Source organism: Neolamprologus multifasciatus, chromosome 20 (assembly GCF_963576455.1).
Source record: "Neolamprologus multifasciatus chromosome 20, fNeoMul1.2, whole genome shotgun sequence".
Taxonomy (NCBI): Eukaryota; Metazoa; Chordata; class Actinopteri; order Cichliformes; family Cichlidae; genus Neolamprologus; species Neolamprologus multifasciatus.
The window spans coordinates 27,011,735-27,033,367 of record NC_140458.1 but is presented as its reverse complement, the minus strand read 5'-3'; the positions used below and the strand labels follow the sequence as shown (position 1 = coordinate 27,033,367).

The 21,633-nt window shown below is 42.2% G+C and overlaps 1 protein-coding gene and 1 long non-coding RNA gene across 4 annotated transcripts; both read right to left on the bottom strand.

Annotated features, from left to right (window-relative positions):
* Positions 1–1,778: 1,778 nt before the first annotated feature.
* Positions 1,779–12,373, bottom strand: LOC146495075 (uncharacterized). 2 transcript variants are annotated; one of them, XR_014871627.1, is made up of 3 exons: positions 9,365–12,373; positions 8,185–9,273; positions 1,779–7,593 (listed from the first exon to the last, which is right to left on the bottom strand). It is a non-coding gene; the product is annotated as an uncharacterized LOC146495075 (long non-coding RNA). The 2 variants fall into 2 exon arrangements; XR_014871626.1 differs by having other exon boundaries at positions 8,185–12,373.
* A 3,606-nt stretch (positions 12,374–15,979) lies between these two features.
* LOC146495074 (uncharacterized) lies at positions 15,980–21,078 on the bottom strand. 2 transcript variants are annotated; one of them, XM_085146697.1, is made up of 6 exons: positions 20,867–21,078; positions 18,122–18,178; positions 17,832–18,025; positions 17,542–17,709; positions 17,230–17,325; positions 15,980–16,781 (listed from the first exon to the last, which is right to left on the bottom strand). In XM_085146697.1, exons 3-6 carry the CDS (start codon positions 17,931–17,933, stop codon positions 16,467–16,469), a joined length of 681 nt encoding a protein of 226 aa, XP_085002823.1. In that variant the 5' UTR covers positions 17,934–18,025; positions 18,122–18,178; positions 20,867–21,078; the 3' UTR covers positions 15,980–16,466. The 2 variants fall into 2 exon arrangements, with proteins under 2 accessions (XP_085002823.1, XP_085002824.1); XM_085146698.1 differs by having other exon boundaries at positions 17,832–18,020.
* Between the last annotated feature and the right edge of the window lie 555 nt (positions 21,079–21,633).

The following is a 21,633-nucleotide window of genomic DNA, read 5'->3' as shown; positions in this document are numbered from 1 at the left end:
CTTCCTTATAAACCAGTGAATCAGACACCGAAGCAGTTAGGTTCTAAATGAAGCTTCGGACGTCACTGATCACGTGACTCTGGCCAAACAAATCAAGCTTCGACACAGTGCTTCTGAAGCAGTGTGTTGAATTTTTTTGACACACGCACAATTAATTCTGAACCAAGCCAGTTATTCATTAAATGACTGTTCAGTACAGAAGTGAAGCCCAATAATCATGATTTCACAGTCACAAATGAACAAAAGATTTTGTCCTTCATTTCTGTCAAACAAAGCTGTATGAAACGTTGCCTAGCAACCGGGTTGCCTAGCAACCGGGTTGCCTAGCAACCGGGTTGCCTAGCAACCAGGTTGCCTAGCAATCAGGTTGCCTAGCAATCAGGTTGCCTAGCAACAGAGGCTAGACGTCCCATTTCACAAGCCTCTCACTTCCGGCCTTAGTGGTCTTTGAGTACACTGTAAACCCGAATAAGTTACCAGAACTCAAAAAAATTGAGGCAATCGATTGCCTCAATTTTTTTAAAGTTGATCAACTCAAAAGTCAAATTTTTCCAGAACACAAAAGTTTGGATTACATGTGTGGGATTATGATATTATTTTATGCCATGTTAGACCCCTAATTAAAGACTGTGAATTATTATGTAGTTTTAGTTTGCATTATGCTCCTGAATTAGAAGAAGGTGATAACTATTACATTTGGTAAACTGATTTGCATTATATTAGACTGTTGATTTATTGTGAATGAATGATATTGTTTTATGATGCATTATACTGCTGAGTTATAAGAAAATATTGTTCACAGAAAGTCATCGTCTCATTTGTCTGATTAGAAGAGAACAGAGCATTCTGCCCCATCTTAGCAGGAGCAGATAAACAGGGAGCCAAGGTTGTAGCTTAGGCGCTGTGTGAGAGAAAGAATGTGAATGTTTAGGCTTTTATGATTAGGTGGGGGCCACTAGAGGCTATAAAAGTTTGATCAAGGCTCCACCATTTTGAGATCTGATGCTGTCTGTTGTATGGTGTCCATCTCCCACGCGTGTGTTCATTAAATCATCGTTTGACTTGACCCGGCCGGACCAGTGTGGTTATTTTGGTTTTCCTCTTGTATCCATTCCCAATATTTGAATCCGTAACAGTTTTGGGGGCTCGTCCTGTGGTATTGGGATGGAAGTTTTGGAGGCTTGGACGGTCCGAGGTGGTCAGACGGGCAGACATTATCCGGCAATCGAACTGAGTGGACAGGCGCCTTTATAAAAGAGGTAGGCACAGGCCTGTTGATTTTATCCGAAGTGTGCTGAATTGGACGATGAAATTAAATGTCTATTCAGTAAAAGTTGCCGGTGAGTGTCTGTTTTGATTTTGATGAAAAATCTCATGAGTTTTGAAACTTGAAGTAAGGTTACAAGTAATAATACTGGGTTAGAGTCCCAAGATAAAGTAATAATACTGAGTTAGAGTCTCAGGTAAAGGTAATAATACTGGGTTAGAGTCCCAAGGTAAAGGAAAATAATACTGAGTTAGAGTCTCAGGTAGTTGGATAGGGAATTGGTCATTTTGTGAGTTAGAGTCTCCATTGGTTTAAAGGATTGCATCTGTGTTGGCCATGTTGAGAGTTAGAGGCTCCATTGTCCATAACGTTGCATCTGCGTCGGTCATACTCTTGTTTTAGAGGGTTGACGGCGGTTTAAAAGTATTATAAATTTTGTTAGAACGGTGGTTAGAGTCCACTAAGAGGCGCATAGCCCGGAGGTTACGCTCCCTCCTGGCCGCGGACGCGCGACCTTGACCTGTCGGCGAACAGGGTTAGTTCAGTTGGTCACTGTGGAGCTTGGGGCACTCCAGAATAACTAGGAGTTCGAGTCTCCTTATCTGCGCTTTTTTGGGCACTTTAAATTGAGGTAGGGACTTTAGAGATGAGGCCAGATACAGTTCGAGTCTGATACTGGTTAATTGATTACAAAAAAGTTGGACTTTCTTCGGTTGGACCCGTTATCTTAAATTTGTCAAAATTGTGTAGGCGCTAAAACTTTCAGGCCTGAGAGTGATTGTAAATATAAGACGTCTTTGTAAAATAATAGAAAGTTGAGTGTGAAACGAGGCTGTGTGTGTGACGACAGCGCGCTGCAGCGCTGCAAGCTATTTTTAGATAGTGTGTGAACATGCAAATGAGGTGGCTGCTGTGAAGCCCACAGAGGACTTCCTGTTTAGCGTGTTATTGAGTTTTATAAGTATGATTTGCAAACAATGATACATGCCTGTAATTAAAACGCTGATTTTGTTGATTATAATATTACAAATAAAGTTTTAAATCACTACGGTGAATGTTTAATGTTTGGCTGAGTTTTGATATGGGAGAGACGGCTTCGCAGCTGTTGGGGGTAAGTGACCGGAAACTTGCATGCCCATAAAAGGCAACTGCCTGACTGTGTGAACTATGCACCAAGAGAGAGAGTAAAATCTAGGTGGATGAATTAAATGGATGTTGTAAGAAAAATAGTAAATGAATGTTTTAGTCTCTTAATACAGGTGGATTTCTCTCAACCAGGAGACCTGAGTACAGCAGCAAAAGGATAGATTAATAAAATTGGGACAACACACATGCCAAGCTCTGGCTCAAAATTTTACAGGTTGACCTCTCACTTTGTCCCCACCCGAAAAAGAAGCTTAAAGGACATCTTCTCATACAGTTATGGGCTACCATGACTGGAAATTTTCAGGCAAGTTTTTCACTGAATTGTTTTTGGCACCATGTGTCCCTGAATCTCACAAGCAAGCTCTAATTCCTGGCTGAAGACATGGAATGCTGTTATTTAAGGTGGGAAATAAAATTTGGGAAACAAAATTAAAAACACACACAATTGGAGAAATGCCTTGTTTGAGAAAAAAGTTAAAATATCCCACCCACAAACGCACATACACGCAATGAAGAAACAGCTTACACTCATGAACACGTGAAAATTTTCCAGCAAGGTTAAAGCAGCAAAACTTAACATACACCTGATGTTAAATGATAAAGTCTATCCACTACTAACAAATAAACTCTCTGGGTTGCAGGACAACAACTTGACTTCAAAAAGACAGACACTGGTAAATCACAAACCAGTGATGAAACAACAAATTTAGTGGTTAAAAGAGTCAAATTGTGACATGTGTTCCTGTGATTGATTAATACAAGAGATTACTGAATAAAATAAAATTCCTTTTTTGAATTATTAAACATGATCTTAAGAATTTTAACGTGTACCTGTGTTGTCCTGTCAACTTGGTGGGTTATGAGTTGATTATATAGTGAGAAAAAACAAAAAAAAGGGGGGGAGAAGGCTGACACAGGGCCTGGCCCCTCTCTGAATAACATAGCCAAAACAACATTATTTTCAAACAACATCATTTTCCTGTTCGTCTGTTTTTGTTTTGTTTTTGTTTTTTCTCTTTATGCTTAATTACAGGCTGCTTTGTCGGCCCGGAAAGCCGAGGCTGACCTGGACTCCTGCTCTCCCCTCTACCATCTTTGCTCTCCCTTCTACCATCTTTGATGTGACCCTGACCAAATGCTACAGCAGCTGGACTCACAACAACAGCCTGAGAATGTCAACAGTGCTGCAGGAAAGAGATCTCATGCAGCGGAGACGGAGAACGTTAAATCCAAGGCCCGTTTCACTACACGGGGGAGATTTCCAGATAGCTTCAGCTGACAGAGCTGTGACGAGACGCCTATTAAGCCCTGATGATAAGTGAGGCCGAGCAAAAGAATGCTGACCTTAACAACTCTGCATTAAAACTGTGCAGGACAGTGATGGACCAACACGGAGGATCGGGCAGCAAAAAGGGCGTGCCAGAGACATGAGGAGTAACTGAGGTCAGAAGGCACCTCAGATTGGACAAAAGCAGCAGAAGAACATAAGCTGAAGGCACAGGTGTCGGGGCTCAGCCAGGAGCTGACCTCTGAGAAGAGCCGAACAGCAGAGCTGCAGAAGGCCGTGGAGCAAAGCAAGGAAAACATCAAAAAACTTCAATCTGACGTGTACAGAAAAGACTCTGAGGTTTCTGCCCTCAGTGAGAGCTCAAGACATCAGAGCAGAAACTGAGCATGGCTCAGGAGGAGCTGGCTGCTAATCGAACCCATCAGTCAGGCTTAGAGTCCCAGATACAGGACTTAAAATCAGGCCGGAGCTTGCTGGAGCAGGAGGTTGTCAAACCTGACGAGAAGCTCCAACACCAGGAGCAAACCCTGAAGGACCTACAGAAGCAAAAAGGGTCAAGTTAAGGAGGAGCTGGACAAGGAGAAGATGCAGGAAACTGGAGAAAAGGACTGCCTCAATTGGGGCCAGAACCAGTATGGAGAGAACTTTGGGCAGCAGCACCAATGGACCCAAACGGACTGAAAAGGAGGAGAGCAGGACCCCAGGGTACGCTTCAGGCCGTGGTTTACCCAGAATACCAGAACAGGAAAGTGATGAACACAAACACACACACACAAACACACACATCTACATACACTGACTCAGAAGCAAGAGAAACACACATATGAACACATATGCACTCGTTGATTGACTGAGAAATGACACACACACACGCACACAAATCAAAATGCTGATTCAATTCACTGAGAAGTGATCCACACACACACACACACACACACACACACACACACATGTTTGTGCAATGAAGAGTGACACACACACGCTGCTGCAATGAAGAATGCTTTACTAACAAATGCTATGCTGATACGCAAAATGCTGCACACAAACGTCCAAATACAGAATTTGTTACAACAACAAGAAGCCATTGATTGTTAATTGGTTAAATGCATTTCATGTCACCCAGAGGGCATTTGTGTAGATTTAGGGGACAGGGTCTAGAGCAGTTTGGTTATGAAAAAAATGTCTGTGAGTGATGTCTGTTTATGGCTCAAGGCCTCAACTGAATTGTTTACTGTGCTTCACACAGCCTGATAAGGAGCAGTGGTACAGAGTGAAAATGGTGAATTAATGGTGTGGGCCTTACTTCGGAGCGCCACATTTTTGTGACTGAGATTTAATTGAAGGAGGAACACACTGAAAAAAAAAAAATAAAATAAAAATAATAACAATAATAAAATATAAAATAAAAAGAAGAAAAGGGGGCCAGCCCTTGGATTTACGTAAGCATCCCACGTGTATTTAACACAATTGCCTCAGGCTTTAAAGATTTGTACAAAAATTCAACAGGAAATCATAGCTTCCCTGTATTTCCTACATTGTTGGCATGCTGGTGAGTGCTGTTGCTCCACAGTAAGAAGGTCCTGGGTGCAAGTCCACAGTCTGGCTAGTTTGCAGTGGTTTCTCTCTGGGTATTCTGGTTTCCTGCCACAGTGAAAAGTCATGCAGCTGTTAGAGTTAGGTTAATTGATGATTCTAAATTATCCGTGAATGTAAGTGTAAATGGTTGTTTGTTTCTAGGTGATAGACTGGTGACCGGTTCGGGGTGCACCCTGCCTCGTAACCTATCACTTTAGAGTTATTTCCCAGCCCTCGTGCAATTAGGATAAAGATAGGAGGATGGTAGTTGTTGTAGACCCATTCAATTTTTATGGTAATCAGAATTTAGACTTTGTTGAACCGTAGGCAATATGAAGACAACATGTAGTATTTAAGGGACCAAGTAGAATTTGGATAAAAGTTAGTGAATAGTGTTGAAAAAATGACAGAATTGTGAAGGATTAAAATATTCCAGGAGCTTAACTTACTCCATCTGAACATGTCTTAATCGTGTAATATGAACTCAAAATGCACAGGTTTACTGAATATGAAAAGGTTGTGTTGATTTAACTCAGTTGTTTAAGTTTCTACCAAAGCAAAACATTTGTGTGCAACTAGTGTCCACTATTGAAACAAATAAGTCCAACATGTTTTTGTCAGTGCAAAAAGAAGTTACGGTACCTGTATGCTTACACAATATTGTCCCGGGACGGAGAAAAACTTTCTGGTGAAGTTTTGGTTGATTTTGGGTTTTGCTTAACACTAGGTTGATTTTATCAGTGAGGTTTGGATTGCTTTCTTTCTCTAAGAGAGAGAAAGATGGTTTTATGCTTGGACATGTTTCCAACGGGCCCCAGTATTTGTTATTATATGAGTATTTTATTGGTTACGTTTGTCTTTGCTTTTGTTACAGTGCACTGAAATAAGAACATCTGAGAGGAGTGATCCACCGGTGGTGATATTTTGGTATTTTGTGAGTTCCTGATTTAACAAATCAGCTCTTTAATCCAGGCCTGAGAGATTGAACTTTAAAGCGCTATAAAACATGATTACTAGAAACAGTCGCAAAGTATTTTTCTCCATGATTATAATGGGCTCTGGAGAGATTCACTTATATGGGACATTGATCACATGAGAAGTCCTGAACCTAAAAGGATTGCAGCGAGTCAATCCAGTCCAAAAAAACAAGGAACTGTTTTCCTTTAAAAATGATGACGTCATCTTGCTGGTGATGGAGCCTCGAATAGGTTGCGTGTGGGACTCCATTATCAGCAATATCTGGTATGAATGTGTGTGAATGTATGCATGTGACTGGACTGTGATGGACTGACGACTAAATGTTTAAACTGACTTGACACTGAGACAAAAACGATACCGACTTTAGGATTAGTACATGTCTACAAACAATTCACCCAGCTTGTAAAAGAAGGGTGGATGTTTTGTCTCGCTTTGTTTTGTTTTTGCAGGAGTAGGAGGACAGAGACTAGGGGGGGAGGCTGTAGCTTCACATGAGTGTGAACTGCAGACTTAACCCTTTGGTTGCTAATTTTGAGCTACTGATGTTTCCATCAAGAAAATTGTGTTTTATTAGCTGTGTTTCGATTAATGCAGCACATTATATTGTTGGGAATGTTAAATGCTAAAGTGAAGAGAAGCTTTGATTTCACTCATGACTAAACATGTTATTATTAACCATAGCGGGCCACTGTAAAAAGTCAATCAATTTTGATAGAAAAAGCAAGAAAAAACTCTATTGATACCTACACAGCAAATCCAGCATGTCCAAATTAACACTGTCAGATTTGATTTCAACACTTTTAAAGTGTCTATATGGGTCCACACCAGAGAGGGTTGATTTGACTGTTTTTGGAGAGTTGGTACGTTAACTCTGATTTAGTGTTGAACGCCAAATCTCTCTGGAGTTGATAATTTAACACTTGGTGTTAAGAGTTTATATATTAACTCTCAAAGAGTATTTTAGTTTAGCTACGTAGGAGTTATCTTCTAATTAATTCTAAAAAGCAGGAATTTTACTGTTCTGAACTTCTAGAAATTTCTTTTGGAAATAAACATTTACTAAAAAGACGCAATGGTTTTTGAAAAACATTTATTCTGAACTGGGCACCACAATTTCAAAACATTTTCTGAAAGATGTAACAGTGTACATGTTCTCACTTTCATTAGAATTTCGTTTATCAAAAGGTCTGACATAGGTGAGCTGGTAAATGCAGATAACAGCATTCTCATCACTTATTTCAATAAATACAAAATACAATATGCATGTCCTTCATTCATCACTTTGTGGAACTTCAACGCACTTCTGCTCTCCCCCATATTCCATCTTCACAAGCATATCCTATGTGGAGATTGAATAAAAATTAGTTGACACTAATTAATGGCACAAATCAATTACAGCACAGTAAAAAAAATAAATAAATAAATAATAAAATAAAAGGAATCCTCTTTGAGACATTACTTGTGTAAAGTATTTTCCCAAAAGACAAGGACACAGACAACAGGTAATACTGAACTAAATGTAAAACCTCAACCTTTTTCATTTTTACCTAAAACCGTGTGCACAAAACTCTGGAGGAATCTAAATGCTAACGTAGAACCCAGTCAGGACGTCTGCTACTGCTGTTTGCTCGTTTTTTATGGGAGATGTTTTCAGGCTTCAAGTAGCACCATTATATCAACATTTCACATTCTAGACATTGTTTTAAGTGTATTTGACTAAGAAATTTGACTGAAAATTCACATGCAAGCTTTTTTCAAGGCTGTGGTATTTGCCCACAAACAATACCTTTCAGCTAGCTAAAACAGAATATTATGCTATCAGCGAGCAACATGGCTAATGCCTTTCACACAGCTTTGTCTCAACTCCAAAGAGCCACAGAAGTAAAAGCTAATAACAATAATTGAAACAATCTTTGAAAACATGACTTACCAAGCATGGCAAACAACTCAAATATGTAGAGCAAAATGTTTTGAAACGGCTTCACTTCAGCTTCGATTGGAGCCGTGCTGGGGGCGGAGTCTGTGAATTTACTCTATTGGTGTCATAGCCCCTGTAGGAGTTCAGAGTTAAGAGGTCAAGAGTTAATGTTTCCATTGTAACACCTCCAGATTTGAAATAGAAAACACTCATTTTTAACACTCGATTTTAACAACTATCATTTTACACCTCAGAGTTACATTAAAAGAATGTGACTCTACTTAGAGTAAAATTAACTCTAAGACTACTAACACCAAAACATTTAACACTTTTGAATTTGCTGTGTATGAATAACAGGGGAATGATAGACTTGTCACATTCAAAATAGAGATATGTAATGACAAACCTTGGTCCACGTCATTTAGGTTCTCGATTGAAATAGTCAATAATTTAGAAAAGTAAGATAGAACCGACAGGGGCATGTGGTGCTGCACAAGAATAAGAGCAAAATAAAGAAAAATTAAAATGTACCATTACACTCAGAGGATCAATATGAAATTCAATATATGCTAATTTTGTATGAAGTACGTGACTGATAACTGTTCTGTCCTGAGCTTTTGTTTTTACAGCGCCCACTTGACCACACCAACAGTTTCTCGCCACCAAAAGCGGGTACTTGCAAAGAATAGGGAGGAATATCATCAGAAGTGGGAAAGGTAAGCCCCGATGGGGGTGATAATGTAACACACCCAAAGAAAGATTTTAGGTCTGACCAACCGTCTCAGTCGTGGGCAAAACGATGACAGTCAATAAAATTCTAAAAGATAATTTAGTGACAAAAATATTAAGAGATAAAAGATAAAACAGTCCAGTGTCCCATTCATGAATCAAATAAAAACACACAGTCCCAAGGTCAGAGCCAGCTATGCCACACGGCCAGTTGCACTCCACATGTTGCCTTTAACAGGGGTAGAAGTTGTCCTTGGAGACCCACCACCCTGCAAGCATATAGCCAGTGATCACTCCAACCTGTGCAACTATGCTGCCTTTAGGCTGTGGCATATAATAGGCCCTGGCCTGCACAGAGAGACAAAATGACACCTTCAGTATAAAATTCATAGCGCAAAACCCATGCATCCCAAACATATCAGATTATCACATTACATACATGCACAGAGAGACAAAATGACACAGCAGTGTTTGTAGTGTGGGCTATAAGTAGACCAGTGTATCAGTGCAATCAAGTACACCTGCCTGTAATTAGTCAAACCGAATTCCAGCCATTGGCTAACCAAAAATGTGACACACACACAAAAAACCACTCCCAACCCAGTGCAACTTCACACAATAATATGGAGCTGAATTAACACAGGCACACTAGTCTACCATGTTACAATAACACCATTAATTTCACGTATGGTCAAATTCTTAAAACTTGACCCCAAACATGAAAAATTCTTCAAACATTTAGAGACAGAGTGGAGTTCTAGATAAACATAATGCAGCAAACCACATAAGGATGGAGCGTTGGAATCAATAAGATGGTGAAATAACATGCAGGAAAAATGTTGATCATGTTGATTATGTTTATTCCAGTGTGCAGAGATTGGCTAATCTGACCAGGAAATGTTATAAATGGATTGTCGGAACAATCAGCGTTAGAATCACCTTTGACAGTCCAGACTAAGATGGCGTTGGACATGTTCAGGGCGGAAAAGGGTTGGTGTGACCAAGGTGTGGTTTGGCTTGTTGTATGTATATTTGATAATGATATAGCTCTGGATGGACCAGTTACCAGGGCATGGAAGGAGGACAGACTCATTAAATGAGGAGAAGGAATTTTCTGGGATTGGAGATCCTGTGGGTGAGTGGTTGACTAAAAGCATGCATAAAAATAAAAGCTATCTTTTGTTATTGATTGGTAATAGATTGATAATTGGCCACATTCACAGTTGTATTGACTTGTAGTGGACGTAGTCTACTTCATGTTTAAGCACTCTAATTAACAGATTGAAAATAGTGACATTAAAGGAAGAATATGCAGCACCACCCTGTCAGATGCCAGTGCCGGTGGGGCTCAGTGATGAATCAGGTGAGCTTCATGGCTGAATTAAAACATAGAGGCCCCTGCGGTGGTCAGTAAGGGATAAAAAGGGTGTGTTTTACTGTTATTTTAGCATCAGTATTATTGTTACATCAGAATCATATAACAAGCATTGCATTGAACATTTATTGAAGCTATTGACATATTAACATTTGTATTACAGTGATTGTTATAACCCCACGTTAATCTTCTATCTACAGGTGTCAAAAGTAGTCAACAAGTTCATATTGAAGTGAAGTTCATATTAATACAGGTTTTGTTTGTAGACGATTGTGAAGACGCAGGCTCTGGGCGGAGCCAGGTGTTGAACAGATCTAACATGACAATTAAATTGATTTCATTCCCTAACACAGAATAACAAGACTGGAGCAACGACACTGGACAGGAGAAAGTCTGATACTTTCTAAGATATGAGGTCACTAACCTTTTTTAATTTTCTAGCTTAATTGAATGGACACATGTTAGAATTAGAAATGGCTAATTTGTTTTTTATGTCTTTTATTAGAATGAGTGGTTTTAATCATTTTTATACATATCTTGCAAATGTGCTTATAATGAGTTGGCACTCGGTTTTTTGAAGGTCATAAGCTTCGTTCGGCGATAGTCCGGACTGATAAAGTGTAGGAAATGCCTTGAGTGCAGCGGGCTAAATGCAAACACGCTTACACACACATACACTAAATTAGGATAAGTCCTTGGGACATTCTGAATGTTCTAAACCAATTCTGAATCACCAAAAGATCAGTAGACAGCAACATTAGATTAGAGCTAGGAAGAGAGGTGTTTTGGTTTTCTGTCTCTTACAGAGAAAGGAACAGACACCAGACGAGGTCACAGATATACGAGGATCCTTGGCAGCAGAGACAGACACGGTGACTGCTGAAACATCAACTGGGTTCAAGTGTCATGGCATTTTGGGCTCCAGTTAGTCACCTCAAAAGGATGGATCCCATAAACACAGCAATAACCATGAAGGGGTTGACGGAAATCCAGGAACACCACACCAACGACGTTCGAGAGGCTGTTGGTCATAAGGAGAACACCTTTCTGTTCCTTTTCCTGGGGAACACAGCTGTGATCCCAGAATACACAGATCATTGTTTGAAATCGGGGCAGAATAATCCCCTGATCTGTGCAACGACTGAAGGGTTGTCTAACCCCTGATGTTGAAGGAAATAAGAGCAGAGGATCACCCGACTGGAAGACACTGGTGCCTACAGCAATAAAATAAAGGTTAAAAGCTCCTCGGACAGAGGTTCTAGTCTGAGTACGTTTGGAGGGTATAAGGTAGCACCGAAATAAAGCTGTGGGAGAACTGGGGAGTGATGGGAGTATCATCTATACCTACTGTTGTTGTTGTAATAAAAGTTTTTCTTGCATCTGAACTGAGTAAACACAGAGGTCATCTCACATATGGTTCACCCAACAGGGGGACAAAAGGCCTGAGGAGTAAGGAGAAATGAACCCGGCAACACTGGATTGCAGGGTGTAAGTGAGCTCTTTATGTCTAAAGAGCTCATCAGGGGGAATTGTGGGATTATGATATTATTTTATGCCATGTTAGACCCCTAATTAAAGATTGTGAATTATTATGTAGTTTTAGTTTGCATTATGCTCCTGAATTAGAAGAAGGTGATAACTATTACATTTGGTAAACTGATTTGCATTATATTAGACTGTTGATTTATTGTGAATGAATGATATTGTTTTATGATGCATTATACTGCTGAGTTATAAGAAAATATTGTTCACAGAAAGTCATCGTCTCATTTGTCTGATTAGAAGAGAACAGAGCATTCTGCCCCATCTTAGCAGGAGCAGATAAACAGGGAGCCAAGGTTGTAGCTTAGGCGCTGTGTGAGAGAAAGAATGTGAATGTTTAGGCTTTTATGATTAGGTGGGGGCCACTAGAGGCTATAAAAGTTTGATCAAGGCTCCACCATTTTGAGATCTGATGCTGTCTGTTGTATGGTGTCCATCTCCCACGCGTGTGTTCATTAAATCATCGTTTGACTTGACCCGGCCGGACCAGTGTGGTTATTTTGGTTTTCCTCTTGTATCCATTCCCAATATTTGAATCCGTAACACATGGTACTTGTATCTTTTGAGAATGGTCAACTCAAATATTTGCAGTTAATATGACTGAAAGTTTCAAGTTTACAAATTCAAAGGAATAAGTTCACAGAACTTATAAAAAATAAGTACACAACCACAACATTTTTTATGTTAACAACACTCAAATGTTTATTAGTTTGTGTTGTCATTATTTTAAGTACACGTTAGTCAAATATGTTGATTACTTGATACTTAAAAACATGTGACCCAAAACTTTTGGAGGCAATTGAGGCAATTGATTGCCTCAATTACACTGAGTATCTGTTATGTGCAGGCTGTGTGCACGCCGGGGTGGTGACATGAAGGACCCAAAATGCAGACTCAGGAAACCAAAGGTGAACTTAAATACAGCTTTAATGTTAAACTAAAAAAAAACAACAAAACTGAGTATCCAAAAATAAACTTACACGAACAGACTGAAAAAACACACAGCTAAATAAACGGTAGATCGTGACAATGACAAACTGAAACACAGGGCTTAAATACATAGAGGGAGCAATCAGGGAATGGACAACAGGAGGGAAACACACAGCTGGGGCAAATCAGAACTGACGAGACAAGGAAGCGTAAACTGAACACACTGAGATAAGACAGAGACCTTCAAAGTAAAACAGGAAACACATAACACAGACTGAACAAAAGACACAGACTCACATGCAGGCACTACAACAGAGGGAACAGAAATGTGGGACCAGGACAGACACAGACACCGACTGGACACGGGGATATAGCAGACAGGGGAGACAGCAACCAAGGATTACACAGAGACAAACCGTAAGACATGACTCTAATGAAAACCCAAAGACTAGAAATTATAAATAATATAATAAACTCAAAACCCCTGGGTCAACGACCCAGGCATCCTAACAGTATCCCCCCCTAAAGGGCTGGCTCCCAGACAGCCCAACCCGAAACACCAAAACAAAAAACAACCCAACCAGGGTGGGCGGCGGGGGAACAGGACGGAGGGACCGAAACGAAACAAACACACGGAGCCAGAGACAAAAAATACAGGGAGCAAAAGCCCAAAACAACCGCACTGCGGCCCAGCAACAGTCCAAAAGAAAACAGACAAAAAGCCAATGAAAGGCGCAGAGGCCCAGGCACCAGTCTCGAAAAGGTACAGGAGGCCGGCCCGGAGGCAGGCGGCCCCAGAGCCAAAAGGACAGTTCAGGGGGCCGGGCAGGCGGGAGGCACCGGCGGCGACGGAGCAGGTCTGGAGGCCGGCCGGGCGGGAGGCACCGGCGGCGACGTAGATCAGGGGACCGGCCGTAACGGCAATGATGTCCAGTCTTCGGCCCGGAAAGTGGCCGAACAGGCCGGACAGGACGAGCAGGACGTGCAGGCCGGACAGGACGAGCAGGACGAGCAGGCCGGACAGGACGAGCAGGCCGGACAGGACCAGACGGCATGGGGACCTCAGGCGCAGACGAAGATAGACGGAGTGAGGCAGGACCAGGTGACGCCGAAGGCGAAGACACGGAGGCCGGACCAGGCGACGCAGAGGCTGAAGCTGAACCTGGACCAGGCGAGGCCGAAGACACGGAGGCCGGACCAGGCGAGGCCAAAGACACGGAGGCCGGACCAGGCGAGGGCGAAGACACGGAGGCCGGACCAGGCGAGGGCGAAGACACGGAGGCCGGACCAGGCGAGGGCGAAGACACGGAGGCCGGACCAGGCGAGGGCGAAGACACGGAGGCCGGACCAGGCGAGGGCGAAGACTCGGAGGCCGGACCAGGCGAGGGCGAAGACTCGGAGGCCGGACCAGGCGAGGGCGAAGACTCGGAGGCCGGACCAGGCTAGGGCGGCGCTGCAGGGAACGGCGTGGGAGCCGCAGGTGGTGGCGCTGCAGGCGACGCAGGTCGCTGGACGGGCCCCTCGGACCCTCCAGCGGGAACAGGAGGCTGGACGGGCCCCTCGGACCCTCCAGCGGGAACAGGAGGCTGGACGGGCCCCTCGGACCCTCCAGCGGGAACAGGAGGCTGGACGGGCCCCTCGGACCCTCCAGCGGAGGCAGGAGGCTGGACGGGCCCCTCGGACCCTCCAGCGGGAACAGGCGGCTGGACGGGCCCCTCGGACCCTCCAGCGGGAACAGGCGGCTGAAGCGGTCCCTCGGACCCTCCAGCGGAGGCAGGAGGCTGGACGGGCCCCTCGGACCCTCCAGCGGGAGCAGGAGGCTGAAGCGGTCCCTCGGACCCTCCAGCGGAGGCAGGAGGCTGGACGGGCCCCTCGGACCCTCCAGCGAGAACAGGCGGCTGAAGCGGTTCTCCAGAACCCCCAGCGGGACCAACAGATGAAGTGGGTGTGATGCCAGAATGTCCAGAGTCAGAATGCTCAAATGGAGCATACAATAAACAGTCACCGTCTCCCCCGAGAGAAGTTTGCTCAACCATCCTGGAGTGGCGGCGGCCTGAACGCCGTTTCCTTCGGGATGAGGAAACAGGAACCGGTGGAGAAAAGGAGACCTCCTCCTCATCCTCTGACCACATAGCCGCCAGGAAAAAGGCAGGCGAACGGGGACCCGGCTGGTGTGGGGAGGGAGAGGAAGTCCGTGGCAGTGTTGAGACAGGTGGAGAGTGTGTGTTGTCCTGGGGCAGCGGTTGGGAAGATGTAGTGAGTGAGAGAGCAAGCTCACCAGCCTTGACTTGCTCTCTCCAGGCAGTAATGGTGTCATCCAACTTAGTGTCCTTAGCAAACTGAGAGAGCTGAGGGTTATGATGAATGATGGCATCTACTGCACTTAGCCCAACTGCCATAGTCCGTAAATCCTGTGACTGGGCAATGCGGTCGAGCAGACTCACCATCCGCATCATCTCGCCGTTGAACTCCGAGGGAAAAGAGTCTGCGGGGTCCATGTTCTGGTCGCGATCTTCTGTTATGTGCAGGCTGTGTGCACGCCGGGGTGGTGACATGAAGGACCCAAAATGCAGACTCAGGAAACCAAAGGTGAACTTAAATACAGCTTTAATGTTAAACTAAAAAAACAACAAAACTGAGTATCCAAAAATAAACTTACACGAACAGACTGAAAAAACACACAGCTAAATAAACGGTAGATCGTGACAATGACAAACTGAAACACAGGGCTTAAATACATAGAGGGAGCAATCAGGGAATGGACAACAGGAGGGAAACACACAGCTGGGGCAAATCAGAACTGACGAGACAAGGAAGCGTAATCTGAACACACTGAGATAAGACAGAGACCTTCAAAGTAAAACAGGAAACACATAACACAGACTGAACAAAAGACACAGACTCACATGCAGGCACTACAACAGAGGGAACAGAAATGTGGGACCAGGACAGACACAGACACCGACTGGACACGGGGATATAGCAGACAGGGGAGACAGCAACCAAGGATTACACAGAGACAAACCGTAAGACATGACTCTAATGAAAACCCAAAGACTAGAAATTATAAATAATATAATAAACTCAAAACCCCTGGGTCAACGACCCAGGCATCCTAACAGTATCGGTAACTTAATATGCAAAAGTCATAAACATCTGCCATTGAACAGTATCTTGCCTGCTCCCTTTTAGCACATTATGTTGAAATTAAATACATTTTTTTTAAAAAATATTAAATAAATTAAAAATAATTAACAAAAACATTTATAAATTAAAATAAGTAGACCAAAAATTGTTTAGTCAGGAAAACTGTCAGTAATAAAAAATAATGCCAAATAATAATAAATAATATCAAAATGTGCTTTTGGCTCTCTGGCTAATATCTGAATAAGGCAACAGGGCAGCAATTTGAGTGAATTACAATGCTATTTGTTTTACATTAACCAGTATCAAACAGTGAAATTTAGGTCATCTTGCGCAGCCCACAATGTTTTAGAAATAGTATTACGAAAAACATTAAAACATACAAATACAAAACATTAGTGTTGCTTTGCATTATGTTAATGAGAACAAAGGCACGTTGTATAGTTTGGACCTATTGGCTGAACACCTGTAGAGTAATGCAATAACGTTTTGAGGCATTATTTAGATAAAAGGAGAGCACTTTGAACTAGCCTTTTATAATGCTTCACCCTGCATCCTTCTTTCAGATGAGTTCCTACATAACCAAGTCATTCTTGAGGGTCTGTAACCTGGGTGACAGTTTACCACTTTCTAGACCAAGTAAAATCTTTTGAGTAAATTCTAAAGTGTTGGTCAGGGCTTTGAGGTAGCTGAGGTGAAGTGCATAGATCAGTCCAAACATTACCAGGAAGGCTTCACCAAATCTGGGGAGACTGACCATGGCATCACTTTCAATGACGACAGAGATTTTCACAGGTTGGTAGTGAACTGGACTTGTCGTGTCATGGTCACTGATGACAGTGAAGAGGGCCACTTCAACACCATCAAGCTCCAACTCATCAGATTCGTCCTGAATGAATGAAAAAGAGATACTAATCACAATCTAACCCAAGAAATACAACAAACGACATATAATTTCTCATTTTACCAACTCCCGTTGAGATCCAATACCTCTTTTACAAGGGAGACCTGGGTCTCACTGTAAGAGGTGAAAAACAGAAGATCCATGTTCTGCACACATAAATCAGCTAATTCACCAGAGAATCAAGTGGTGTGAGATAGACTGAAACTAAGCTAAAGGAAATACACAGGAAAATGTTTTACTAAACATCTTATCACTTTCAACAAAACACCAATTCAGTTCATTCGTAGTGAGGAGACAGAAAAGACCATACATGGAAACCGTATGGGTAGACTAAACAAAGGTAAGTCCAAACAGTGCATCCAAATACATGTTTGTACTTTGATGCACTGTTTATATACACAGTAGTATCTGTTAGATACTTAAGGACACTCACAGTGCAGGTTCTGAAAAATCCAGAGACATCCTCACGCAGATAGACAGGAAGGGCGTGGAGAACGGTAGTGTGCTTGGTGTGGATATCATGGATTTCCTATTGCCAGATAAAAACAGAATTGTATATACTGGTGAGTTTACTCAACAACAACAACAACAACAACAGTCAAATCAGAACATATGTCCACAAAGTCAGACAAATAGCAAACACAAAGTGGACTAATAGCAAAATTCAAAACGCTCATTTAAATCATTAAACCTGTCCAATGTTCCACTGGTTCAACCTATGAAATGTGTAACAATCTATTATTACCTGTTCATCGTGAATTCTTAGAATTTCAGCCAGGGCATCTGCTGTCTTCCCAGTTTTTGATGCATTCTGTCTGAATAAGGTCATCAGTCGAGGAAGATGGCGGTCAAGTCCAGCGTAGAATGTATTGGGCAGGTTCTGATTTGTAATCCGCTGAAACTCTGCATACAACTACAGCAGAAGGACAATACAGTTCAATTTGAAGAATCTCGCACACCTTTATAAAGCAGCAAAAAGCTGCCACATGAGTAAGAATTACAATTTTCATTTTAAAGAGAGCTGATCCATATTACCTCAGACTCCATTTTTAGAGCAGGCCAGAGGTCCAAGAGCTCCTTCAGTGGCGGGCAGGACATCACTATGGTTTGTCTGCGTAGGGGAAATGTGGTCTCCATCAACTTTCTAATGAGGGGCAGGTTCTTCTCAGCCTTCTTGACTTCTTCAACAATTGCTTGCCTCAACTGGTCAAGGCTTGAAGGATCCTTTCCTTGGGGAAAGTTTGGTTTTTTAGGGGTTTTTAAGACAACTCGAGAGAGAGCGAGAGCGGTGATTGGTAGAAGAATTCACAAACAAAATGAATTACCTGGTATCTTTATCACATCCCCAGTTCTCTTCCTTGACTCGGTCTTAATTCTTGAAGCTCGAACAGAGAGATCCAAAGGCATAAACTGATGAACAATTAAAAAGCATCCAAACGGTGACAAATTATAAATACTTATTATAATTATACATTTATAATTTTTCCCTGTTAATGATCTTTTCATTTAATCCCCAAAGTGTGAATGCATCTCTAGTCAAGATACTAAAGCCATCGAGCAAATATTACAATACTGAAGACAAGCAGCAGCACTTGAACTTTAACGGCATGGTTAAATTAACAACAACGCCATTTCTACAAACTAAAGCCTTACTGATGAGAGGTTCCCCCAAACATATGTTATTTGAAATTATTTAATGTGCATACACAGTTAATGTCAAAAATGTCAGGCTCCTCATCACTGCTTCTCTCTCCGAACGATTCTGGTTGTTTTGATTGACAGGTTTGTTTTTTAGGACCTTAGTGATCCAAGAGTGCCAATTGGTTGGCAGAAGTTGATTGACAAGTGATTCCACTAATTAGGCAAAGTGAGAGGAGACGATGCGTGTGCAGTGCTCTTTCATTGGCCCTCTAACTCTGGCTTGTGAACAATGTGGCTCGTCAGAGCAGGTGTATTAGAAGGATGAGTTTCCCGATCATTCTACTGCGTAAAGTGACTGATATATATGTAAAAAAACACCTATCGAGACCGGCGCTCAAACGCCTAATACACCTGCACCACTTATTCGCACATATACAGTGGGGCAAAAAAGTATTTAGTCAGCCACCGATTGTGCAAGTTCCCCCACTTAAAATGATGACAGAGGTCAGTAATTTGCACCAGAGGTACACTTCAACTGTGAGAGACAGAATGTGAAAAAAAAATCCATGAATTCACATGGTAGGATTTGTAAAGAATTTATTCGTAAATCAGGGTGGAAAATAAGTATTTGGTCAATAACAAAAATACAACTCAATACTTTGTAACATAACCTTTGTTGGCAATAACAGAGGTCAAACGTTTACTATAGGTCTTTACCAGGTTTGCACACACAGTAGCTGGTATTTTGGCCCATTCCTCCATGCAGATCTTCTCAAGAGCAGTGATGTTTTGGGGCTGTCGCCGAGCAACACGGACTTTCAACTCCCGCCACAGATTTTCTATGGGGTTGAGGTCTGGAGACTGGCTAGGCCACTCCAGGACTTTCAAATGCTTCTTATGGAGCCACTCCTTTGTTGCCCGGGCGGTGTGTTTTGGATCATTGTCATGTTGGAAGACCCAGCCTCGTTTCATCTTCAAAGTTCTCACTGATGGAAGGAGGTTTTGGCTCAAAATCTCACGATACTTGGCCCCATTCATTCTGTCCTTAACACGGATCAGTCGTCCTGTCCCCTTGGCAGAAAAACAGCCCCATAGCATGATGTTTCCACCCCCATGCTTCACAGTAGGTATGGTGTTCTTGGGATGCAACTCAGTATTCTTCTTCCTCCAAACACGACGAGTTGAGTTTATACCAAAAAGTTCTACTTTGGTTTCATCTGACCACATGACATTCTCCCAATCCTCTGCTGTATCATCCATGTGCTCTCTGGCAAACTTCAGACGGGCCTGGACATGCACTGGCTTCAGCAGCGGAACACGTCTGGCACTGCGGGATTTGATTCCCTGCCGTTGTAGTGTGTTACTGATGGTGACCTTTGTTACTTTGGTCCCAGCTCTCTGCAGGTCATTCACCAGGTCCCCCCGTGTGGTTCTGGGATCTTTGCTCACCGTTCTCATGATCATTTTGACCCCACGGGATGAGATCTTGCGTGGAGCCCCAGATCGAGGGAGATTATCAGTGGTCTTGTATGTCTTCCATTTTCTGATGATTGCTCCCACAGTTGATTTTTTCACACCAAGCTGCTTGCCTATTGTAGATTCACTCTTCCCAGTCTGGTGCAGGTCTACAATTCTTTTCCTGGTGTCCTTCGAAAGCTCTTTGGTCTTGGCCATGGCGGAGTTTGGAGTCTGACTGGTTGAGGCTGTGGACAGGTGTCTTTTATACAGATGATGAGGTCAAACAGGTGCCATTCATACAGGTAACGAGTGGGGGACAGAAAAGCTTCTTACAGAAGACGTTACAGGTCTGTGAGAGCCAGGGATTTTCCTTGTTTGAGGTGACCAAATACTTATTTTCCACCCTGATTTACGAATAAATTCTTTACAAATCCTACCATGTGAATTCATGGATTTTTTTTTCACATTCTGTCTCTCACAGTTGAAGTGTACCTCTGGTGCAAATTACTGACTTCTGTCATCATTTTAAGTGGGGGAACTTGCACAATCGGTGGCTGACTAAATACTTTTTTGCCGCACTGTAGTTTAAAATATAGTGGCTTGAAAGCACTCTCACTGCAGACAGGTATCTCCGCTGTGTAACTGCAGGGACAACGGGCTTGTTTGGACCCAACTATTCTGAGTCATGAGAGGGGGTTTAAAAATTTAGAGAGATTAAAACACTTTGTTTCATACTAGGCCACCGGGCGCCACCTCTAGAACAAGTAGTATCTAACTTTTTAAACAGCCTGCGACCCTCATTACAACAACTTAATGCTAGCTCTGCAAGCGCAAAGTTTCCTTCGGGGAGAGCAGCAAAGCACATAAAAAACACCGACCGGACATTTCTGCTATTCTTTTCGACACGCACCCAAAATACAACTAAATATTCGTATTTTAACAATAAACTAATATCAACATTGAAAACTTACTGTAAGTCCAGTGATGCTAGTTGCTGCCGTTAGGTCCAACTTTCTCCAGTCGTCCGTGTTGCCTCTTTGGTGCTGTTTCCCGCCCATATACCTTTACTACTTCTGTGTTTCGTATTTTTTTTCCAAATAGCGGTAAACGATCAGTGTATAATGCTCATTAGCGCCGCCTTCCGCTTCGGAGGGTGAATCAGAGATTAACTCGGAATAAAAATTGATTCCTGAAGCTGCTCAACACTTACGGAAAAAATTAAAAATATATATATAGGATACATTGATAAACAATGAATATTAAAATAAATACACTTTGTCTTCCACTAATGCATTTAAGACTTATTTGATTTTGCTTATTTGGTGAAACACTTTGAGATTTTATTGTATTTTAGCATGCGCTACATAAATTAAGTTTATTATTAAATCCTACCTACTTGAAATAACAAAAATAACAGAACTTTACCATTCTTATATGTCCTAACTTAACACGTTGTGCTTAAGTTATGATTTTAATTGATGCTTACTTAATATAGAAATAGTTCAATTCAATCAAAAATTATTAGTTTCATTTACTCAAAAAGAAGAACATGTTACACGAACTTGACATATTTAAGTTAACAGAACTTTTTAAAGACTTTGAGTATACACTACTTAATCTATTTAATTACTTTGAACATTCGGGTTTACAGTGTACGCACGCACAATTACTTCTGAACCAAGCCAGTTATTCATTAAATGACTGTTCAGTACAGAAGTGAAGCCCAATAATCATGATT

Coding starts and splice junctions, on each gene's coding strand:
- LOC146495074 (XM_085146697.1), bottom strand. CDS start 17,933: ATGGAGACCACATTTCCCCTACGCAGACAAACCATAGTGATGTCCTGC. Junction 17,710..17,831: donor CTCTAAAAATGGAGTCTGAG/GTAATATGGATC, acceptor CTTCTGCTGTAG/TTGTATGCAGAGTTTCAGCG. Junction 17,326..17,541: donor TAAGAATTCACGATGAACAG/GTAATAATAGAT, acceptor ATCTGGCAATAG/GAAATCCATGATATCCACAC.